We start from the raw sequence: 21,070 nt of genomic DNA on the forward strand, positions 1-21,070 counted from the left end.
GGACTCTCTGTAGCTTAAAGCCTCTGTTCTTAACCATCCAGTCTTGGTCCCCCTCCCTTACTGACCCAATTTTCCCAGTGGGGCTCCCCCAGGGGAAGGAACCATGGGGTTCTCCTTCTACAACCCTGATGGCCTGAGGGAAGGGAACGGGCACCTCCTCCACCGGGGACTCCAGGCCCATCGCCACCCAGGAGCTCAGGGAAACTGGACCAGCTCCCAAATGGAAAAGAGATTCCCATTTCTCCTGAAAGGATGGATAGAAGGAAGGGGGTGGGAGGGGCGGGGGGCGGGGGGGGAGGGGGATGCTGTCAGCTCAGCTGGCCTCTAGCTGAGAGAGTAATTACACTCCTTCTGCTACTTAACTTTACAACCTGGGCTGTTGTTTTAACAATGTGACTTGTGTTGGGCTGTCCAATTAATCTCGCCTTTGGAGGCTTTCCTAGATGGGGCGGTAGATCTTATCTTGGGTCTGTGGAAAGAGGAGTGTGCAACCTGCAGTGGGCGGGAACAGCTGCCCGGAGGGCCTGTGGCCTCAGAGGAGACCAAGAGAAGAGAACTGGGGCTGGGGTGAGAGAGCCAGTGGAGCCTGGGGCTTGGCGCAAGGGAAGGCATTGGAGGAAGTGGAAGATATTTGTCCTCCTGGCACTCCCATTCCTCAACACTCCTGGATCTTGGCTTTGGTCTACCCGTGCCATGTGCCGTCCCCAAGAGAATCCTTTGGGTGTGTTTTGTGGAATAAGGGTGGTCACTGACCCAGAACTGGGTGAAGAATAGGGGCTGAGGCGGAACTGACTGTAGGCATCAGGAGCTGGGGGACTTCATACCCCTCTGCCCTACATATGACTCCAATGTGGGCTTCTCTCTGGCCTGCAGAGGTTGGCTGGAAGTGTCTGAGTGGGCTTTTCAGACTGGGGCAGGCACCCAGTTTGCAGTGTCTGGGAACAGGTCTAGGCAGTAAGAGGGAAGCTCAACTTGGAAGATTTTTGCCTGGATTTGGAGGCTCCTCCCCCAGCCCCTCAGGCCATGCTGGGCTGGATTCCCTGAATTATTCTGCCACCCTTGTCCTCAGCTCCTCTCCCAAGGCGCTCCTTATCCTGCTGATCCTGGTGGGAGTGGGGGTGGTGCTATGTGTTCCAGTGGGGTGTGGTGGCCAGGAGTCTGTCAGGTCCTGCTGCTCCCCAGGCCGCCTGCCCTTCTCGCCCAGCACTGAGCCCCCTGGCTCAGCCTGAATTGGAGGCCCTTGACAATACCCACGCCTCCATCTGTGTTTTCCTTTGCCTGGAACTCACCACACCAGCGTCTGGTCATTCGTTTGCCTCGGTCACCATGGTATCCCGAGGATCTAGCAGAGCCCAGGGTCTCCAAATGTTTGTTGGATGGAAGAGAATTCCAGTTCCTTTTGGTGTTTTCCTTCTCAGACCTGCCCCTCCTCCTTCCCCAAGGTGAGCTGAGGCCATCCTGCCCCCAAGCAGCACACTTCTCCAGGTAGGACTGGACCGGATCCGTGGGTGTGCCCTCTCTCAAGGTGAACAGGGCCTCTCCCTGGGCTAAAGGTGGGGCCTAGGGACTGTAAGGTGCCTGGCTCCCTCTAGAACTGGGCCAGGAGAGAGTCTGCTGGGGAGTCGCACTCAGACCCTGCATGAGCATCTCCTGGGTTCACACGGGAGCATATTAAATGGTGGACGTTGTTAGAACATTCCAAAGCCAGAATCACAAAGTTAGTTAGTGGCCAAGACAAATCTAGAATCCAGTGCCTCTGATGCCTGTAATTCCATGGTAGGAGAGTCAGATGGGCCAGAAGAGATGCGTGACCAGGCCCTACCCATAAGAAGTCAGGAAACAAACACATCTCACACCTAGAACGCAAAGTTTTGTACAAACTTTAATCTCTGGAAGCTGGTGGTGTGAAGCTCAAGCTCGAATTCGTTCTAAATCTGCACAGTTTCTTTGAACAGAGACAGCTGCAAGGAGCTGAATCAATGCGCCTACCCACCTATTTGGGGGTGTCTATACCCGTACTAATCCAGAGAGCCAGTTGGTCCCCATTTCCCCCCAAGTGTTACCAGGTTTCCAAAAGTGTGTGCCTGTGGGTTCATTAGGGACTAGGGATGGGGAATAGGAGGGAGCTGCTCAATAAATACCTATTGAATTATATGTATAATTGGATCCATTATCTATTCAAAAAGGGGAGACGGGGGTGGGGAGGTGGGAAAGAGGGTTTTTTTTTTTTTTTTTTTTTTGGAGGAGAGTATAAATTACCCATAGGTCCACAAATTCCACATTTCTCTGCACCTCTTCTACCTTCCTGGATGGTAAGTAGGTAAATCAGTTATGGGGGTAACGGGCTGATCTCCAGGGAAAAAATCGCTGGGTGGGTGGGAGCTAATGGTGGTCCACTTCTGCTTTTGCTCACAAATGGGTTAGGCAAGGCCCAAGGCACACAAAGAAAAAAAAAAAATACTTAATGTTTCTTGCTGGTTTTGCACCCAGGCTGTAGTGGGGATTCAGTCCTTTTCAAGAAGGCAGGGGGAGGGGAAAGAGGGAGAGGGAAGAAGGAGTGGGGGAGTGGCAAGACCAAGGGTCCTGGGGACAGTGTCAACTCCAGCCAATGGCTCTCTCTCTCCAGAGCCTTTGTCCAGCTGGAGGGAAGGTGTCCAGTCCATGGTAGTGGTGGGGACAATGACTATGGCTGAGGTCCTTGATTTAGATGTTTGGGTTAGGGGTACAGCCTCTGTCCCATTCCTTTTTCTCCTCTAACTGCTTGTCCTCCAGAGAAAACCCATCTGGAGCTGGTTTCCTCCCAGCCCAGAAGGGGTGCAGGTGGACTGCCTGGGTCCTGGACTTTGCAGGAGAGCTGGGGGCCTGGCCCGCCCTTCCCCAGATTCACATCATCTGAGGCGAAGCCAGGACATCTGAGGAGTGATGCTGATACCAGGCTCCAAAGCTGTTGCCATAGCCACTGGTGGGCAGAGTCCCTGCCTTGGGTAGATCCCAGAGGGAGGGGAGGGGTGGGGAGCAGGGAGACACAGAGAAGGTCCTCCCAGGGAAGTCCCCTTCCTGCCCCCCAGAGTTCTGCTTCAGGAGCTTCTTATACTTGGAGCGTTTGTTCTGAAACCAGATCTTTACCTTTGGGGAGAAAAGGGGAAAGAATGAAAGATCAGGAGGAAGGTATGTGTGAAAAGTTTCGAGAAAGGGAAAGGGATCCAGGTGTAGGTGCAGTCCTGGGAGACCAGCAGAGGCTGGGAACATTTGCTCCAGTCCCCCACAGCCCCAGAAGTCTCCTGAGTTCCTGCCTCTGAGCTAGTATCCATGTCTCCCTGTCTGCCCTACCCTCCTCTTCCTGACCCCCTCCACCCCACCCGCACCTACATGCACACCTTTCAACACATTCCCCCCAAGGCTTACTAACAGCCAGCTATGAACATTCCCCGGAGAACTGTGACAACAGGGCCACAGCACCACGCCATCAGTCATTCACAGCTGGGGCTGGGGGATGAGTTCCCAGAGAACACGTGTGGGGAAGGTGAAAGCTGGGGAAGGATGACACTGGCCCCACCTGGGTCTGGGTGAGGCCGAGCTGCGCTGCCAGCTGGGCCCTCTCGGGCAGCGCCAGGTACTGCGTGTGCTGGAAACGCTGGTTTAGGTGCTGCAGCTGCAGGCTGGAGTAGATGGTCCTCGGTTTGCGGAGCTTTTTGGCTGGAGCCTGAGGGCGCCGCTCCGAGGGTTCCGGGGACGGTCGCGGCTTCTCTGAGTCTGGTGGGCAGCACAACACGGTGTAGGGGGCGAGGAGGGAGCGAGGGGGTAGGATGGGCAGTTTCATAGGCTTATTGGCATCTCGTCTGCAAGCCGTCGGCGGCAATTATCAAAAAGCGCAGCCACCAGGATCGCCCCCTTGGCCCCTGCCTTCTACTTTCCGCGTGGAGCGATTCAACCCCCACGTTCACCGCGCCAGGTGATACAAGGGGCAGTTCTGCTCCCAGGGAGCTCCCACTCCTATGGGTTCTGTGACCCTAGGAAGAAAGCGCCGAGGGCCACAGCCAGGGTACCGCGGCGCCTGCGGTGGGAGGTCGGAGTTCAGCCCCGGGCAGTGGCGCCAGCTTGGGGTAGGGCGGGGCAGAAAGGCTAAGTCCTGGGCTGAGCCGAGGCCTAGAGATGACAGAGGAAGGACACAGCAGGCGGAGGGAACTCAAGAGCAATGCTCAGAGGCTTGAGATGGTGTCCGCGTGGCAGCCTCCGGCTGCGGCCAGCGGGGTGGGTGAGAGGCCCGGCTGAAAGGACCTTGAATCCCAGCCTCGAGGCGCGGATAGAGACCCCAGGTTTGCCCTGGCCTCGCCTACTGTAACGGGCTGCCCCTCTGCTCAGGCGCACCCAGCAGGAAAAGTGACCATCACTGCCCCGCCACACCGTGGCCGGCTGGGTTTCCAGGGATCCCCAGAAGCCGGATCTGCGTGGGGCAGCCCCTTCCTTGGTTGGGCAGCGCACACAGAGCGGTTCCGGCGGCAGGGAAGGTGACCCGGGTTCCGAGAGCGCGCAGCGCAGCCCGGCAGGGCCACTCCTGGATCGCGCTGCGGTGCCGCCGCGGGGGATCTGGTCGGCTCTGGCCCTCCTAGCTCTCCAGGAATCTCGGCCGTGGGACAGCCCGGCCCTAGAATGCTGAGGGGCAGGGGAGGGCTGGACCGAGGGGTTTCCGTTCTTCGAGCCGGCCACCCTAACCTGCGGGGCTCTACGGGGACGCTGGAGAGGTCCCAGGCGATGGGAGGAGTAGGGCGGATGAAGCAGCCGCAATGCCCGGGGGCTTAGGGCAGCGTTCGCCGCATTCCCTGCAGGTCTGCCAGCCGACCTGAGCCGAGAGAGAGCGGCTTGTGTCCGCCCGCGTCCCCCCACCTTCTTCCCCTAGTCGGGCTCACCCTCCACACGTCAGTGTACCCGCCCTCGGCCAGCCGCGGTCACCAGCTGCCGTCACCTCCCCCGCATCCCTCACCCGTGGCCTCGGGCGCTGCGGGCTTCTGAGATCCTCCCTCCTCGACCCTGCCTCAACCAATTCCCAGAAAAACCGTTGGGTTTCCGCTCCCGCCCGCGCCTGTCCTGCCTCCCCTGCCTCGACCCCACTGCTGGCAGCTCTGGGCTGGCAGCCCAGAGCCCACCCGCGCCTCTCTGGCTGCGTGGACTGTGCAATTCGAGCGGCGACGCAGAGAGTCTCTGAGGCCAACCCAGTTGCTGAATTCGCACAGCCCTCCGCGCCCCATCTCTCCCAGCAGACCCCCTCCAAGTTCTTTCCCTGACAGCTGTCTTTCCCTACCCCAGTTCCAGCAAGTCACGACTGGATCTGCCCGGGTCGCGATCATGGAGCCCCAAGGCCTCTCTCCAGGCCCGCTGCTCCCGACGACTCAATGGCGTGGTGGCGCCGCTCATTTGGAGCCAAACCTCTTCCCAAGGCAGGAGTGGACATAGAGTGGAAGTAAAAGGAGGACCCCAAGCTCTCGATCACACGCCCTCCACTCCAGAGCGCCCGAACCCACCAGTTCCAGTAGAGAAATGCTAGAAATGTACTCTAAGGAAATCTGGGTGTGTGTGGTTTTTCGTTGGATGGGGGAAAGTCCTTAAAGAAAATGAACTCTCCACTCTGTTGTCCTTAGATCAAACAAAGGGAAGGCAAGGGATGTGTCAGACAAGACTGACAACACCAACCCTACTGCCAGCAATTATCCTGAGGACAAGGTCATGGTATTCCCACCCTAGTCCCCAAATGCATAACACAAACACATCTTATTAGCATACACTAAAGGACAGTCAAAGGTATTCATTTGTAAAAACTAGAACTACTCCTCCCTGCAACTGCCCCTACTCCAACCATACCCCGCAGCCCAGGAGAGACAGCCACAGTTCTGTCACTGAAGGCAGTTAACTTTTGGAGGGTTGGAGGAAGATCCCTAAAATCGATGCTCCTGGCTGCATGCTTTGCCCATCTATAGGTCAAAAAAGTTGAGCTCCCAAATCCTAGGGTCACTTATGGCTCTGATGGTTTGTGAGCATGTCAGAGCCACAGGAGAAGGGAGGAAGATGTCTTGGTCCTGAGCTGACTCCAGTGAAGTGACCTAGTGGATATGCCTCCTTGGAAGAGACTGCCAAAGACAATTGCAGGGGGAGGGGGTGGGCAATTAGATGGAGGCAGATAGTCCAGGGACCTGGAGGCTAAGCTGGAGCCAGTGCAGATGGGATTGTGGACAATGCCATACCCACATTGTATGTCAGCTCAGCTGCAAGACCCAGGATCCCAAAGATGGGCCAGGTTCTCCACTTCATTGAGGCCTTCCAGTGAGCACTTTCTCAGGAGCTCAGAGTTGCTCCAGGCAATGGGAACTGTGGCCTTACCTACCCCAAAGCCAAAGAGTGGAGATGACAGCGATGGCCTCTCCTTTGGCTGGAAGGCTGAGGTAGTCAGGGAAAGATGAGGGACTTTCTGGCCAACTTTTGGCTACCTTCTCGGAACAATGGATGGAGGGATCCTAGTTCCAGATTCTGCCAGGCCAGCTTCCCGTCAAGGTCAGGCCTGGTCTGAGGAGAGCAGGTAAGGCCAGGGAAGGGAGAGGACAGAGCCCAGAATAAGCCTCGATGTCTACAGCCCTCTCACTAGGATTTGATTTGTTTTTCAGGGTTTGGCTTGATCACTGCTTTCTGAGACTAACCCAGAGAGGGGCGACATGGGGCAGGAAGGGAGTGCAGGATGGGTTGTGGCGGGGGGCCGGGGGGATTTCTGACCAAAGGACTAGGCCCCCATCCCCACATCTGGAGTGCTTCAGTTTTCCGTTACTAGTAGGTATGCACAGCCCCGCTGCTCCAGGTTGGGGGTGGGAGGGAGCCCTTTCGCCCATCTTTACACAACTGCAAATCGAAACCAGGTCGGTTTTGAAAGGAGACCTAGATCAACTCTCCCCCGCCCCTCCCCCCGTGTCTCCCGCCCCATCCCTTCACCCTCCCCCCACCCCCACTTCCCAGGGAATCCAAGTAGGGTTTGAATCCCGCTAGCTGCGTCCAACCAGGCGAGGGAGAAGTTTAGGGGCACACAGGATGAACCCCAGATGGGTGGGAAGCGAGGCCGCCACTTGAACTTTACCTTTCGCCTCGCGTTCCTGAGGGTGCTCTGCGGGGCCGCAGAGGGGCTGAGAGAGTGCCGCGGGTTGTTGGCAGGGCAGGTAGGAGTCTCCGGGGTTCGCTGGCTCGGTGTAGGGGTAGGACAGGAGGTGGCCATACGGCCTGGAGTAGGACAAATTGGGGGAGGCTGCGGTTGTAGGGGACAGGCCAAGCGGGTAGGCAGCCGCTACCGACGGGACGGGGGCGAGATCTGGGAAGACAGCTTTGGAGGCGTCCCGGCCGGGAAGGGGGCAGGGCAAAGAGGTCATTGTGTCCAGGGCCCCGGCAGAAGGGCCATGGCCCGGCACGTAGTCTGCTCCCTCTGCCAACTCTCTTTTCCAAGCCTCCGGCGTTGGGCCGGACTGGCCCCCCAGCTGGCAGCCCCCACACTTAAGATCCCAGAGAAAGTGTCTCTCTGAGCCTCTTTCAGCGGAGAACGCGCGCCTGGGAAAGGGGTTCCGGGGGGGTGCCCCCCCATGGCTTTCCCCTCCCCCCTAAATCCATGGGGGCCCCCTCCTCTCCTTCGGGTTCGGTTCCCGGGACCCGACGGGGGCCCCGCCCTCTTAGACGTCCCGGATTGGCTACCGCCCGCGGTGACCTCACCGAGACTTGGAGCCGGGCCCCGCCTCCCGGGACAGCCCGCGGTAGAGAAGTGTGAAATAGGAGGGGGGCGGTGCGCACTCTCCAGGCCGGTCTAGCTAGAGGTCTTCTCCGAGAGGTGCTGGGGTTGCAGGGCGATTGGTGCAGTCCAGGAACCTCGGTTATAATGGCAGAAATGCTAGAGAGGTGGCGAGTCTGGATGCCCAAGGGACAGGGAGCTGCGCGGTGGGCAGAGGCCCTGCGGCTGCGGAGACTCAGGGAATCTGCATTCGCAGTCTCCCGATTTCGGGGTCTACACGTCGATTCTGGTCCAGCCGCAGTGGACCTGCAGGGGAGTCAAGTGCAGACCGCCAGCGCCAGCCGCTTAGTCAGCGCGACGGAATGCGCCGCTGCTGAGCGCCGGCAGTTTGTTGGTAAATAGACGCCGGGGCTGGGAGGGTGCCGCCCGGCGCCCAGCCTGCCCCGTACGCGTGTGGCGCGCACGCCCCCGCGGGGCGCCCTGGGCCTGGCACGCCGAGACCGCCGCTGCTGCACCCCACCGCCCCCCGTGCTGGCTTCCGCTTCCGGCAGGGGCCCGGGTTTGGTTGCGACACCGCAGCTCCTCGCAGGCCCCCGAAGCTGAAGAAGGGATCCGCCCTCTGGGCTTTAGCCTGTGTGGTACCCCGCCTTTGCTGGCGCCGCGAGAGGCTGAAGTGTTGCTTGAACCCGGACGAAATCTGGGAGTGGGAGATGAGTCCAGTTGGATGGCTCCTGGGCGGGCACAGGAAATACTGCAGGCCAGTCTCCCTGGTGCATTTTCCAGGCTGTGTTCAGGACTTGCTTCTAAACATTAGTATCCATGGCCTTGATGGACACGTGTCCACGTATACAAGCATTTATTGACACGTGTACACAGCTACACAGGCACTCCATTCAAATACAACATATATACTCACATATACCAACATAGAGGTGCCCACACTGATGTTCACACTAGCATTTGTCTATAAAAAGAGAGGTTCATTTATAGATCTGAAAACAGTTTAGGCTGTGATGTGCATACATCTACATACCTAAAGATGAATGAGCACTATCTCTGAATAAAAACACTATCTAGTATTTGTCTCTTACATAGATTCACGAGTATACAAGTCAAATCACTGGTGTGCATACTCGAAAATATAGAAGATCCAAGCACATAACATTTATACTTGTGTTCCTACCCTATGAGAGATACCTGTCCACACACATCTAAGATGCCTTATGTTGTTAGGGGAGAGACCGTTCCATCCCTAAACCGCCAGTCTTCACAAATTCCCCCACATACCCAAACACCTGTTCCCACTTTATGCAACTTGGCAGGCATATTCATGTTTGTACACGCACACATGCTCTCCTTGTTAGGGTTCAGAGTGAAGGTAGCAGTCGTAGAATTGGGAGATGGAAGAGGATGGTGATAAGAAAAAGAGGAGATCAGGCAAGGTGGCTCAGGCCGGTAATCCCAGCATTTGGGGAGGCCGAGGCAGGCAGATCGGTTGAACTCAGAAGTTCGAGACCAGCCTGGGCAACACAGTGAGACTTATCTCTACAAAAAGTACAAAAATAAGCTGGTCATGGTGGTGTATGCCTGTAGTCCCAGCTACTCAGGAGACTGAGGCAGGAGGATCACTTGAGCCCTGGAGGTCAACTCAGCATGAGTCGAGATTGTGCCACTTCACTCCAGCCTGACTGACAAGTGAGACTCTAAGTCGAAAAAGAAGGAGAAGGAGGAGGAGGAGGAGGAGGAGGAGGTGGCAGCCTGGAAGAATAGGAGAAAACACTGGTTGGGGAATGGCTAGCCCAGGCCTCCTTAAAGAGGCAAAATCAATCAAATGGGTGTGCAGGGGTGGTTGGAGCTCACTGTCAGGCGTCCTGCAAGGAGGAAGAGCAAGTCTATTTCAAACTAGACTCCCCAGTGGAATAGACAGAGGTGAGTTTTTCCAAGGAGAGACTCCTCTAGCACCTGGCTTGGAGCTCTTCATCTTGAAGTCTTGGAGCAGGGACGAAGGGGCTCTTGAAGGGAAGCTTCCTCCTCTGGGCAGCTGGAGAACCCACTCCCATCTCATCCAACAGGGTGTGGAGGGTTTGCTCAGTAGAGAAATGCTTATTCTATGTGGGACTATCTTTCTTCCTTTCTCCCTCAATTCTAGCCATGCCACCATCTCCTTAGAGCTGGAGCTGTGAACCTGTGAAGATATATATCCTTCTAAACCTTCCATTCTACCATCACCATTTTCCTCTACAGGGATGGAGGCAGCCTTACAGCAGTGCTAAGGAGAGGTTTCAGGGATGGCATCAAAGGTGTGCATCAAAGGAAGAGAATGTTTTTTGGGTGGGGTTGGCTGTGAGGGAGGGTTTCCCAAAGGAAGTGCTTTTGAGCTGGAATTGACAGGATGAGTGGAAAGACATTTCCTCTTAGAACCATATGCACAGGATTCTTTCTTATAAGACCTAGGAAAGAAGGGCAGGCGTGGGTTTTCTGGCAGGGCTCTGCCACAGTTGGCTTTGGGCATCCTCCAAAACCAGGAGGTCCCCAGTGCATACTTGTCTTAAGTTCTAAGCTCTCAGGGCATCTCTGAACTCAGAGGATCTTCACCCCTATGCAGCCACAGGACATACTCTGCAGCCCTTTAGAATTTATCAAGCACTCATAACATCCAAGTCCTGTGCATCTACACACACACACACACACACACACACACACGCTCGAACCCCAGGTACTATTATCCCCATTTTACAAATGAGGAAACATCTCCTTCCATCATCACCTGTTTCTTTGTTTCTTCAAGGCTCGCTTCTCCTATATTCCAGAGGGTGTGGGGCTGGGGCACCTGCTTGGAATAACCTGGAGTCTCCTCAGAAGCAGGCTTCCCAGGGAGGGATCCTCTCCAATAGGACTCTCATCTCATCAACCTCAGGAAAGGTGGACATAAAGAGGATGTGGGCTGGGAAGCGCAGTAATCTCGTATTGGATTAGATGGGAGAGAGGATGCTTGCTTAGGAAAAAAGTTGGACCAGTACAGAGACGATTAGCATGGCCTTTGCACCATGATGACACGCAAATTTATGAAGCAATTCCATATTTTACCAAAAATTTTTAAAGAGGGAGGGCTGGCTTGAGACACTTGAGGCTTGGGTTCTGATCCAGTTCAGCCATGAAGTTGCTGGTTGGAATAGTTTGCATCAGTCATTTGCCTTCTCTGAGACTGGTTTACCCAGAAGGGATATAAGAACTGAGCTGGACTAAGAACTCCAAGCCTTTGTCATTTGCTTTACGACAAATTGCAAAAACTAAAATCCAAAACCATAAGAAGACCAAGAAGAAGAAGGGGAGAGGAGGAGGGATGGAAAGAAGGAAGGAAAAAAAAAAAAACTCTCTCCTGTCACTACCAATACCTCAGGCCCCTGGGTCGTCACAAAGGCCAGAAGTGGCTCTCCCAAGTCTCCCTCACAGACCTTCTCGCTTAGCGCAAGCGGCCCGCTCGGAAAACTCCAGCACCCTGGCGATGCCGTGGGGGGCAGACCTCGGCGTCCAGAGTTGGGGAGAGGGCATACGGCGCCGCGGGGGTCTAGGGATTGGGCCCAGGCGCGGGGATTGGACCTGATCCGCTAGGTGGACGGTAGTTTGCTTACTCTTCTCGGGTCGCCGGGCAAAGGCCATCGCAACTGCTCCGGTAATAATTCCTTGCGCTGCGTAAGCACCCACGGCGGTGGGATGCACTCCTTGTTTGATCACCCCGAGTTCCGACTTTCCCGGTAGCGGGAATTCCCTCAGAACCAGCCCCATCCCTGGCGGTCTATCACGGGCACCCCTAACACTTGGTGAGTGCGCAGAGCTCTCGGCACAGTCGCTGGGCTCGATACGGTGCCTACCGCACGCCCCAGGAGCAGAGGTCTATGTCTGCCCCTGCAGCCGGACGCCGAGGTCTGTAACCCCGAGCCAGCACTCAGAGCTCACCTGCGCGGCTCTGCCCAGGGAAACAGAGATTCGACCGCGACCAAGTCCTCCGCACTCCGCGGCCCTTCCGGGATTATCCGTGCCCTTTCTCCTCCATCCCACCCACCGGCCCCAAAACGAACTTTTTGTATAGTGTTGTCGTTCGCAGTGGATTTTAAGTTTTATTTGGAAGGACCTTTCTTTCTTAGTGACTCAGGTTGGAGAAACTGAATAATTCGGTTTGGCGGCAGGAGGAAAGGAATCAGATCTTTGCTCCGGCCTCCCTGAGCTCGGCCCCGCGCGCTGTGGATAGAACCCCCACATTCAGCGAGGCCCGGAGAAGGGCAGTCTAAAGAGACCTGCATCTTCTTCTCCGATTTGACTTTTTCTGAAATTTGGAATGATTGCGCCTCTTTTTCTCTTTCTGATCGAGCATTTAGTGCTAGCGCAAGCCGGGCAGCCAACTGGTTACTGAGCCCACCGCCAGCCCGGCCGTGTGCTTCCATTTGCGCTCACCTCCGCGCTCCCCTGAGCGTTTTCTCAGGGATTGGAGTTCCCGCCTCATTTTCCAAATAACCCTGGAGAAGCTCCCGGGGGAGGAGAAGGGGAGAGGCCTTAGGGTCAGCACCACTTCGACCCCAGCACTGCAGTGGAGCTCCCCACGCCCGTCACCCGCTCCGCCATCGGCGACGCTCTCCGGAGTCGTCTTTGCATTACTTGCAAATTTCAGCCTCTGCTCAGGAAAAGTCTTGTACTTGAGATTAGCTGAGATGTTTTATGCACACACTAAACATGTTAAAAACAAAACTAGGAACAATTCTTGGACCTGGACATTCCCCCGCCACACACACACACACAAACACACACACACACACACACACACACACACACACACGGGGTGGGGGGACGGGGGAGAGAGAGAGAGAGAGAGAGAACGGTTAACAAAAGATGGGGCGGTTTTGAGGGTGTCTTGGAAGCAGGTTGCGCCGCTGGGGAGCCACGCGACGCTGAACTTCGCTGGGTGCGGGAGCAGAAAACACCCCGGGATTGGGGACGCGTGGGCTGGGGTATGCGTAAGTTCCAGGCTTGGTGATACGGAGCTCTGAAGTTTTCCCTCGGGTGTCCCAGCCCCGGACCCGGTGGACCGAAAGGAGGTGACCGCACCAGGAGCTGGACTGACAGACCGCCGGCTGGCCTGCCAGGGCGCCCTGGGGAAACATAGTGATCCGGCGAGAGGCACTGAGGCCAACCCCGCTGCAACGAATTTGTCGGGCCCCCAACGAAGGCAGCTCCGCCGGGATTTTCAGACCTTCCCAGACTTAGGCATGGAAAGTTGGCGTTTCGCCGACGTCTTCATCGCCTGGTGCGGAGTGAAAGCCTGAGGTGGGAGTAGTGGGAGTTGGAAGGTTCCTTTAGTGGCAACATCGAAGACAATGCGTGCACGGGCGCACACAATATAACACAGCGCGCACGCGCACACACACACACATCACAAACGCATAGATGCACAGATGCACAGACAGGTACTTCCGCAACCCAATGGCCTCAGCATATACTCCATAGGCAATCACACAGCCACATCACACATACACAACAAACACAGCACACGGCCACCACATATACACACACAACCTCCCCCCACACACACACGCACACTCACGCCTGCCCTCTGGACCCTTGGAGTTGATAGAGGGTCTACAAGGGTGGGGTTACTGGTTCAACTTTTTGACCAGTGACCCCAACTGAACCAGAGCCTTTGGAAGTCCACACTGCTTTTCTTTCATAACAAAAGGTCTGGTCTCTGAATCCTGATCAGGGCAGCTCAGCCTGGGAAGAGACAGCCTTACCTCTGCTGGTTTGGGCCTGGGAGAATGAAGGAAGTACTGCCTTGAGGAGGAGAGTGGAGTGGCCGCGTTGGGGCACAGACAGACCCATACCCCTTCCCTTCAATGTGAGAAAAATAATCACAACTACAAAAAACCTCCAACTCAGCCTTTCCCTCTGTATACCCCTGTGTTGGGCTCCTGGGTCCCCAGGCCTGGTGTAGGGGGAGGGTAGACAGAGGTAAGGTGAAAGGTAACTCAGTCCCACCCCAACTCCTCCAGCCCCACGTCTCTCCCCAAACCTCCCCCTCACCTTGCTCAGCTATGGGGGCGGGGCAGGAGTGGTTGGCGGAGAGGAGGGTCCTGGACCCACTCTCAGTGGTTTACAGAGGGGGTGGTGCATCGCGCACCTCCTCCAGCCTGGCTTCCATCCTCGGCTGTCAATCACCCTCATTAATTCTCTTTGGAAAACGATCCCACACTGGAAGTTCACCAACTGCTGCCTGGAAAAGGCTGGGGGCTGTGGTGAGGGGGAAGGAAAATGGGCAGAGAAGTGGGGAGGGTTTGCACTAGCTTTGTGGGGTGAGGGCGGTGCAAGCTGGTTGGGGAACCGAGCCCCAAAGACTGTCCATCTTCTCAAGTCAGTTTGCCTCTCCCTCCCCTGCACACCCCTCCCAGACTCTGAGCTGACTCTCACCTGTCCAGGTTGGACCTTGGGGAGAAACAGCTCTTTGCAGCCCAAATTCTGGCATGAGCCCCAAAACTAGTGAAGAAGGGGAGCTCAGTCCCACACTCCCAACCACCAGTCAACCCAATGGGGCACTGCTGCCTCTGGTGCTTTCCACAGGAAAGGGGGGGAGGGCAGAGTAGTAGACCTCGGTGTGTAGACAAGAGGAAGCAGATGAAGGCTCTATTCTTGGAGACCCCTCTGAGGAACCTTGCAGAGCCTGTCCCAGGGCCTTTAGGGGAGAAGGGGAGCAGTGGCGACCTGAGGCCTTGTGCCTTGGGTAACACCATAATATTGATAATTCTAGCAAACACTTAAGTGTTGTCTGTGCTCCAGGCACTTTGCTAAGCCCTTACATTTTATTGAATCATCACAAGAATTTTATGTGGTACATTCTCTCTCTATAAGAATATAAGACGGCCGGGCGCAGTGGCTCAAGCCTGTAATCCCAGCACTTTGGGAAGCCGAGGCGGGTGGATCACGAGTATCAGAGATCGAGACCATCCTGGAGCACCATGGTGAAACCCCGCCCTACTAAAAAATACAAAAAACTAGCCGGGCGTGCAGGTGGCGGCGCCAGTCCCAGCTACCGAGGCTGAGGCGGAGAATGGCGTGAACCCGGAGGTGGAGCTGCAGTGCAGCCGATCGCACACCGCACTCCAGCTTCCGGCGACAGAGCGAGACTGCCTTCAAAAAAAAAAAAAAAAAGAATATAAGACATACCGCCAGGCACGGTGGCTTCATGCCTGGTTCAGCACTTTGGAGGTCGAGTATGGTGGATCACAAGATCAGGAGTTCAAGACCAGCCTGGCCAACATAGTGAAACCCCGTCTCTACTAAAAAAAATACAAAAATTAGCCAGGCATGGTGGCATGTGCCACAGTGATCTCAGCTCACTACAACCTCCGCCTCCCAGGTTCAAGTGATTCTCCTGCCTCAGCCTCCCAAGTAGCTGGGACTACAGGCACCTGCCATCACACCTGGCTAATTTTTGTATTTTTAGTAGAGATGGAGTTTCACCATGTCGGCCAGGGTGGTCTCAATCTCTTGACCTTGTGATTCATCCGCCTAGGCCTCCCAAAGTGCTGGGATTACAGGTGTGAACCATTGTGCTGGGTCACATACATTTTCTTAGAAATCTTCACACAATCCTGCAAAGAGAGTTTTTTTTTTTTTTTTTTTTTTTTGATAGGGTCTCACTCTGTTGCCGAGGCTGGAGTGCAGTGGCAAAAACACGACTCACTGTAGCTTCAACCTCATGGGCTCAAGAGATCCTCCTGCCTCATCCTCCCAAGTAGCTGGGACTACAGGCATGTGCCGCCATGCCTGGCTAATTTTTAAATTTTCGTAGAGACAAAGTCTCACTATGTTGCCCAGATTGGTCTCTAACTCCTATGCCCAATCAAGAATCCTACTCTTGTTTTTGTTGTTGTTGGTGGTGGTTTTGTTTGTTTGTTTGTTTGTTGAGGCAGAGTGTCACTCTGTTGCCTAGGCTGGAGTGCAGTGGCACGATCTCGGCTCACTGCAACCTCTGTCCCAGGTTCAAGTGATTTCTGGCTAATTTTTGTATTTTTAGTAGAGACGGGGCTTCACCATGTTGGCCAGGCTGATCTCGAACTCCTGATCTCAAGTGATCCACCTGCCTCGGCCTCCCAAAGTGCTAGGATCACAGGCATGAGCCACCAGGCCCGGCCACGAGAATCCTATTCTTATCCCCATTTTACAAATGAGGAGACTGAGGCACAGAAAAGGTGTGTGCAAGGCCTGCATCCACTTGGCTGAAAGGCAAGAAAATGAGGAAAGAACTGAGACTGAGAGTCAGAAGGATCCATACTGTGGAGGGTCTCAAACGCCAACCAAGAGCTTCAAATGGGGCCCATGGGCAGTGGAGAAGACCAGATGGCAGTGGAGAGGCTTCCCAGGAGCATTTGAGTACTAGGGTGGGTTGGGGAGGGAAGGTCAGGTGGTCGAGAGAGCCCAGTTAGGAGGCTGTTGCAATAGGTCAAGTATGAAGTGAGAAGGGAAGGTTTAAGGGGGTGGTGGCAAAGGCAATGGAAAGGAAGGGAAGCATGAGAAGAGTGGCTCAAAGACAAACCCTACTGGGCCAGGTAACTGTACCAGAGAGGGTAGAAGCAAAAATGACTGTGAAGTTCCTGGCCTGGGCAACCAGAGGAGCTGGGTGCCTGGTTCACAGATTCAGGCATTTGATGGTGGGGATGAACCACGGACCAAGATCCTGGGTTAGATGTTCCAGCAAGCAGCCAGCCACACTGACTAGTTTGCCCCTGCACAGATGTCTTTCCCAGTCCTGCCTGTGTGCACAGGTGAAATTTACATATATGCAGATGCATGCAAATAAGAGTAATCTCATCTGGGCCCTGAGCCAGAAGCCAGTGAGGCAGGCCCTCTCCCACCTCCAGGGAGAAGGAGGAGGACCGCCCCAGCCCTGACTCACTTGCTGACATGCCGCCTGGAATGCCACCTCCCCAGCTGCTTTCCTCCAACTTGGGGAACTCGCTCCTGGAATCACCATGAAGCTCAAGCCCAGAAGATCGCAAGCAGTAAATACTTGGGGCTGGGGTTGAGGACTTTCTAAATTAAAGTAATGAGGTATTTTGAGTCCTCCTGGCAAATCAGCAAGGGTTAGGGGACAGGAGGATGCAGGGCAAATGCCTAGGGAATATGACATTTTCCCTACAACATATATGGCCTTCCCCAAAGCACGTGGACATCTATAACTACAGTGGGGCCTCATAATAACTTGTGAAGTAGGTGGTTATTTGCCCCGTTTTACAGATGAAGACACTGAGGCCCATGTCTTAAAGTGCCTTGCTAGGGAAAACCTCACTCATGTATACAGAGCAGGATTTTCAATCCAGGCCTCTGACTCAGTGCCTTTTGCACTACTTTACGGTTTGGTGCTGGGCTGAGGGAATGGGCAGCTAACTCTGGAGTCTGGGGCTCAGTTTGGAGAAACTGTTGACCCTCAGGCATCCAGTTACAAGAAAGAAATCTCTAGTCTTCTCAGTCCTTAAGGACTTCAGCAAATAAGTGAACTCTTGTCTCTAGACCTAAGGCCATACCTCTCAAGTGAGGTGATAGACCATGCACCCCACTTCCGGCTTCTTCAGCGTTCTCTTTTTAAAACATCAACTAGATACAGAGTCTGTGTAGGGTGCCATGGGAGACTAGTCCCACCCAATAGCAAATTTAGCAATTTGTGTATATTAAAATTATGAAAAAAAAAAAAAATAGGCCAGGCACGGTGGCTCACACCTGTAGTCCCAGCACTTTGGGAGGCCAAGACGGGTGGACCTCCTAAGGTCAGGAGTTTGAGACCAGCCTGGTCAATATAGGGAAACCTCATCTCTACTAAAACACAAAAATTAGCTGGGCATGCTGGTGCATGCCTGTAATCTTGTCCACTTAGGAGGCTGAGGCAGGAGAATCACTTGAATCTGGAAGGCAGAGGTTGCAGTGAGCTGAGATCGCACCACTACTCTCCAGCCTGGGTGACAGAGTGAGACTCCGTCTCAAAAAAAAAAAAAAAAAAAAAAGATATGATAGATATGAGTGTATTGCTCTGCGTCCAGGCTGGAATGCAGTGGTGTGGTCATAGCTCACTGCTTCACTGCTGCCTCAACCTCCCAAGCTCAAGCAATCCTCCCACTTCAGCCTCCCAAGTAGCTGGGACTATAGGCGCATGCCACCATGCCCAGCAATTTTTTTTTTTTTTTTTTTTTTTGAGATGGAGTCTTGCTCTTGTCACCCAGGCTAGAGTGCAGTGGCGCAATCTTGGCTCACTGCAACCTCTGCCTCCCAGGTTCAAGCAAGTCTCTGCCTCAGCCTCCCGAGTAGCTGGGATTATAGGCTCCTGCCACTACTCCCGGCTAATTTTTATATTTTTAGTAGTTTCACCATCTTGGCCAGGCTGGTCTTGAACTCCTGACCTCGTGATCCACTTGCCTCGGCCTCCCAAAGTGCTGGGATTACAGGTGTGAACTACCGCGCCTGGCCCAGCAATTTTTAAAAAGATTTTTGTAAAGATGGGGTCTCAGAATGTTGCCCAGTCTGGTCTCAAACTCCTAAGCTCAAGTGATCCTCCTGCCTTGGCCTCCAAAAGTGCTGGGACTACAGACATGAGCCAGTACATCTGGCCCAGATCTGAATTCTAATTCCACCTACATCACCTACCGACTTGGGCAAATAAAACTTCCCTGTGTCTCAGTTTCCCCATCTGTGAAATGGACATCATAATAAGCCCAGCCTCACAGGGCTGTGAAGATTCAGTAAATGACTCTAAGTAACCATGCATAGCAGACATTTCACACACATTAACTCCCTTTCCTTTTGTTGGTTCCTTTGGCTCACCCACAAGGGATATGCGTATCTCCACCATTCAATCCACTTGGGGGGGTAGGGTGAGGTGCCACATCCAATTTGATTAAAAAGCTTTTGCCCCCAAGGATTTGGTGACAGTGGGAGGTGTCACTGCCAGGACACAAAACTCCTGCAGGGCAGAGTTCCTTAGCTCCTCATCCTCAGAGCACCTGGCACTGTGCCTTGCATGCTGAGGTGCTCAGGGCAGACTTTACTCTCCAGTTAATCCTGAAGACACACTCAGCTTCTAAGCACAGGGACACTTGTGAGAATCAGTCCTCCCGGTGGCATATGGAGTACTTTCACACTCAGGATCTCAGCTAATCCTTACCACCCAGTCAGGTGGGGCAAGTATTGCTGTCCCCATTTCACAGATGAAGAAACCAATGCTCAGAGCAGCTCAGGGCCTTACCCAACATTGCACAACCAGTACGTGACAGAGCTGGGATTGGAACCCCAGCCTCCTGACTCTGGGATTCTCTGGGTTTTTCCAGAGCAGTCCAACTCTCTCTGAATGGGTGGGTGAAGGAGGAGAGGGGACAGAAACTGGACGTTGCATGGACCTGAGGGGATCTCTGTGCTATGTCGGGGCTGGGGCTGGCCGTGGTCAGAGCGAAGCCCCAATCTCTGCAGCAGGGTAGTACAATGACAAGAGTCAAGACTGAAAGAGGCAATTGACCCTATGGAAAGCCAGCAGTGGGGATGTGAGACTTGTCTGCAAAAGTGTGAAGGGCTTCAGACTAATTCTGTGTGATGTTTGAGGCCAAATGGAAGCTGCTGCAATATTGATTTATGCTCAATATAAGGAAGACATTTTTAATAACTAGAGTTTTCAAAAGTAGCACATTCTCCACTTCCATCTTAGGTACCAATTCCTTCTACCTTAAACGGAGTGGTGATTTCACATCTTGTTTCCTCTGTTGGAATAAGACATTCTGGGGGCAAGTTCATCTCCCATTGAGCTTTGCTTCCTCCAATATGTGTGTGTATATCATCTGTCCTCAGTAAGTGTTTGCGAGCCCCTGTCACTGAAGGTGTTCAAGCAGAGGCTTGCTGTGGAATCTCAGGGAACGCTGTGAGATGGGGGCTGAGAGCCTGGACCCAGTAGGTTTCAATCTAGTTCTGTTGCTTACGGGCTGGGGGGCCTGGCATAGGTGGCTCACAACTTCTGAGTCTCATTTTTCTCATCTGTAATGTGGAGTTAATACCACTCACTCCATAAAATTGCTGTGAGGACCATGAGGCACTCTCTGTGACTAGCAGGGTGCCCAGCACAAGGACAGCCAAGAAAGCAGCTTTTAGGATGATACACGCAGCTGAGGGGCTGTGTCATAGACTAAAGAAATGGGCTAGGGGACCAGACGCGGTGGCTCATGCCTGTAATCCCAGCACTTTGAGAGGCTGTGGTGGGCAGATCACCTGAGGTCGGGAGTTCGAGACCAGTCTGACCAACATGGAGAAACTCCATCTCTACTAAAAATACAAAATTAGCCGGGCATGGTGGTGCACGCCTGTAATCCCAGCTACTCGAGAGGCTGAGGCAGGAGAATCGCTTCACCTGGGAGGCGGAGGTTGTGGTGATCTGAGATTGCGCCATTGCACTCCAGCCTGGGCAACAAGAGTGAAACTCCGTCTCAAAAAAAAAGAAAAAAAAATGGCCTAGGGACCCACTAATGACCCTCCAGTTCTGACATATGAGCCTATTCCATAAGTACCAGGAAAGAAGCTAAACAGAAACCAGGAAGCCGATTGACTCAACATAGGAAACTGAGTGAAAAATAAACAGCCGTCGTTCAAGTCCCTCAGTACTTGAGACTCTCCCATGGACTTCTCCTATTTTTGACCCTGCCCCCACTTACATAAGCCCTCCAGGCCTGGGCTTGGGATCAGGGACTCTCCTGGTTCCTGGGCATCATTAGCCCTGGAAAAGGTACCAGGAGTCCCAAGTACCCCGCCCTGCCCTGGAAGCCTAGCCTCAGCCAAGAACAGGACTCAAAAGTTCAGATTTGGCCATCACCTGCTCTAACCACAAGCCCTTAACTAGCCCAAGCCTCTAAACCAGAAGGATGACGTGGCACCTCCTGGAGGGTGGCAGTGGCTCCTGAGTGCCAAGTGCCCGGGGCTGGGAGGGGCCTCCAGCAGGGCTGCTCCTCAAAGTTTCATGGCCCTTCTTAGAGATGGAAAGCACCTCAGAGGCCCAGAGCCAGTGGGTGTCAAATTCTAGAATCAAGAAGGTCTGGGTAGGCCGGGTGTGGTAGCTTATGCTTGTAATCCCAGCACTTTGGGAGACTGAGACAGGAGGATCGCTTGAAGCCAGGAGTTCCAGACCAGAGTGGGCAACACAGTGACACCTCATCTCTACCAAAAAAATTAAAATTATTTTACAAATATATAAAATATTTATTAAATTTATTTTTAAAATAAAGAAGCTCAGCAGAGAGCAGTGGCTCACAC

General features: G+C 54.1%; 1 protein-coding gene and 1 non-coding gene across 2 annotated transcripts; one reads left to right on the forward strand and one right to left on the reverse strand.

The window, feature by feature from the left end:
• Positions 1 to 343: 343 nt before the first annotated feature.
• Positions 344 to 9,156, reverse strand: DLX4 (distal-less homeobox 4). The gene is made up of 3 exons (XM_003912722.4): positions 7,115 to 9,156; positions 3,557 to 3,753; positions 344 to 3,126 (listed from the first exon to the last, which is right to left on the reverse strand). The coding sequence occupies exons 1-3, from the start codon at positions 7,398 to 7,400 to the stop codon at positions 2,884 to 2,886; spliced, it is 726 nt and encodes a 241-aa protein (XP_003912771.2). The 5' UTR covers positions 7,401 to 9,156; the 3' UTR covers positions 344 to 2,883.
• A 1,575-nt stretch (positions 9,157 to 10,731) lies between these two features.
• LOC116271100 lies at positions 10,732 to 10,835 on the forward strand. The gene has a single exon (XR_004179546.1). It is a non-coding gene; the product is annotated as a U6 spliceosomal RNA (small nuclear RNA).
• The last annotated feature ends 10,235 nt before the right edge of the window (positions 10,836 to 21,070 follow it).

This window comes from Papio anubis, chromosome 17 (assembly GCF_008728515.1).
Source record: "Papio anubis isolate 15944 chromosome 17, Panubis1.0, whole genome shotgun sequence".
Lineage (NCBI taxonomy): Eukaryota > Metazoa > Chordata > Mammalia > Primates > Cercopithecidae > Papio > Papio anubis.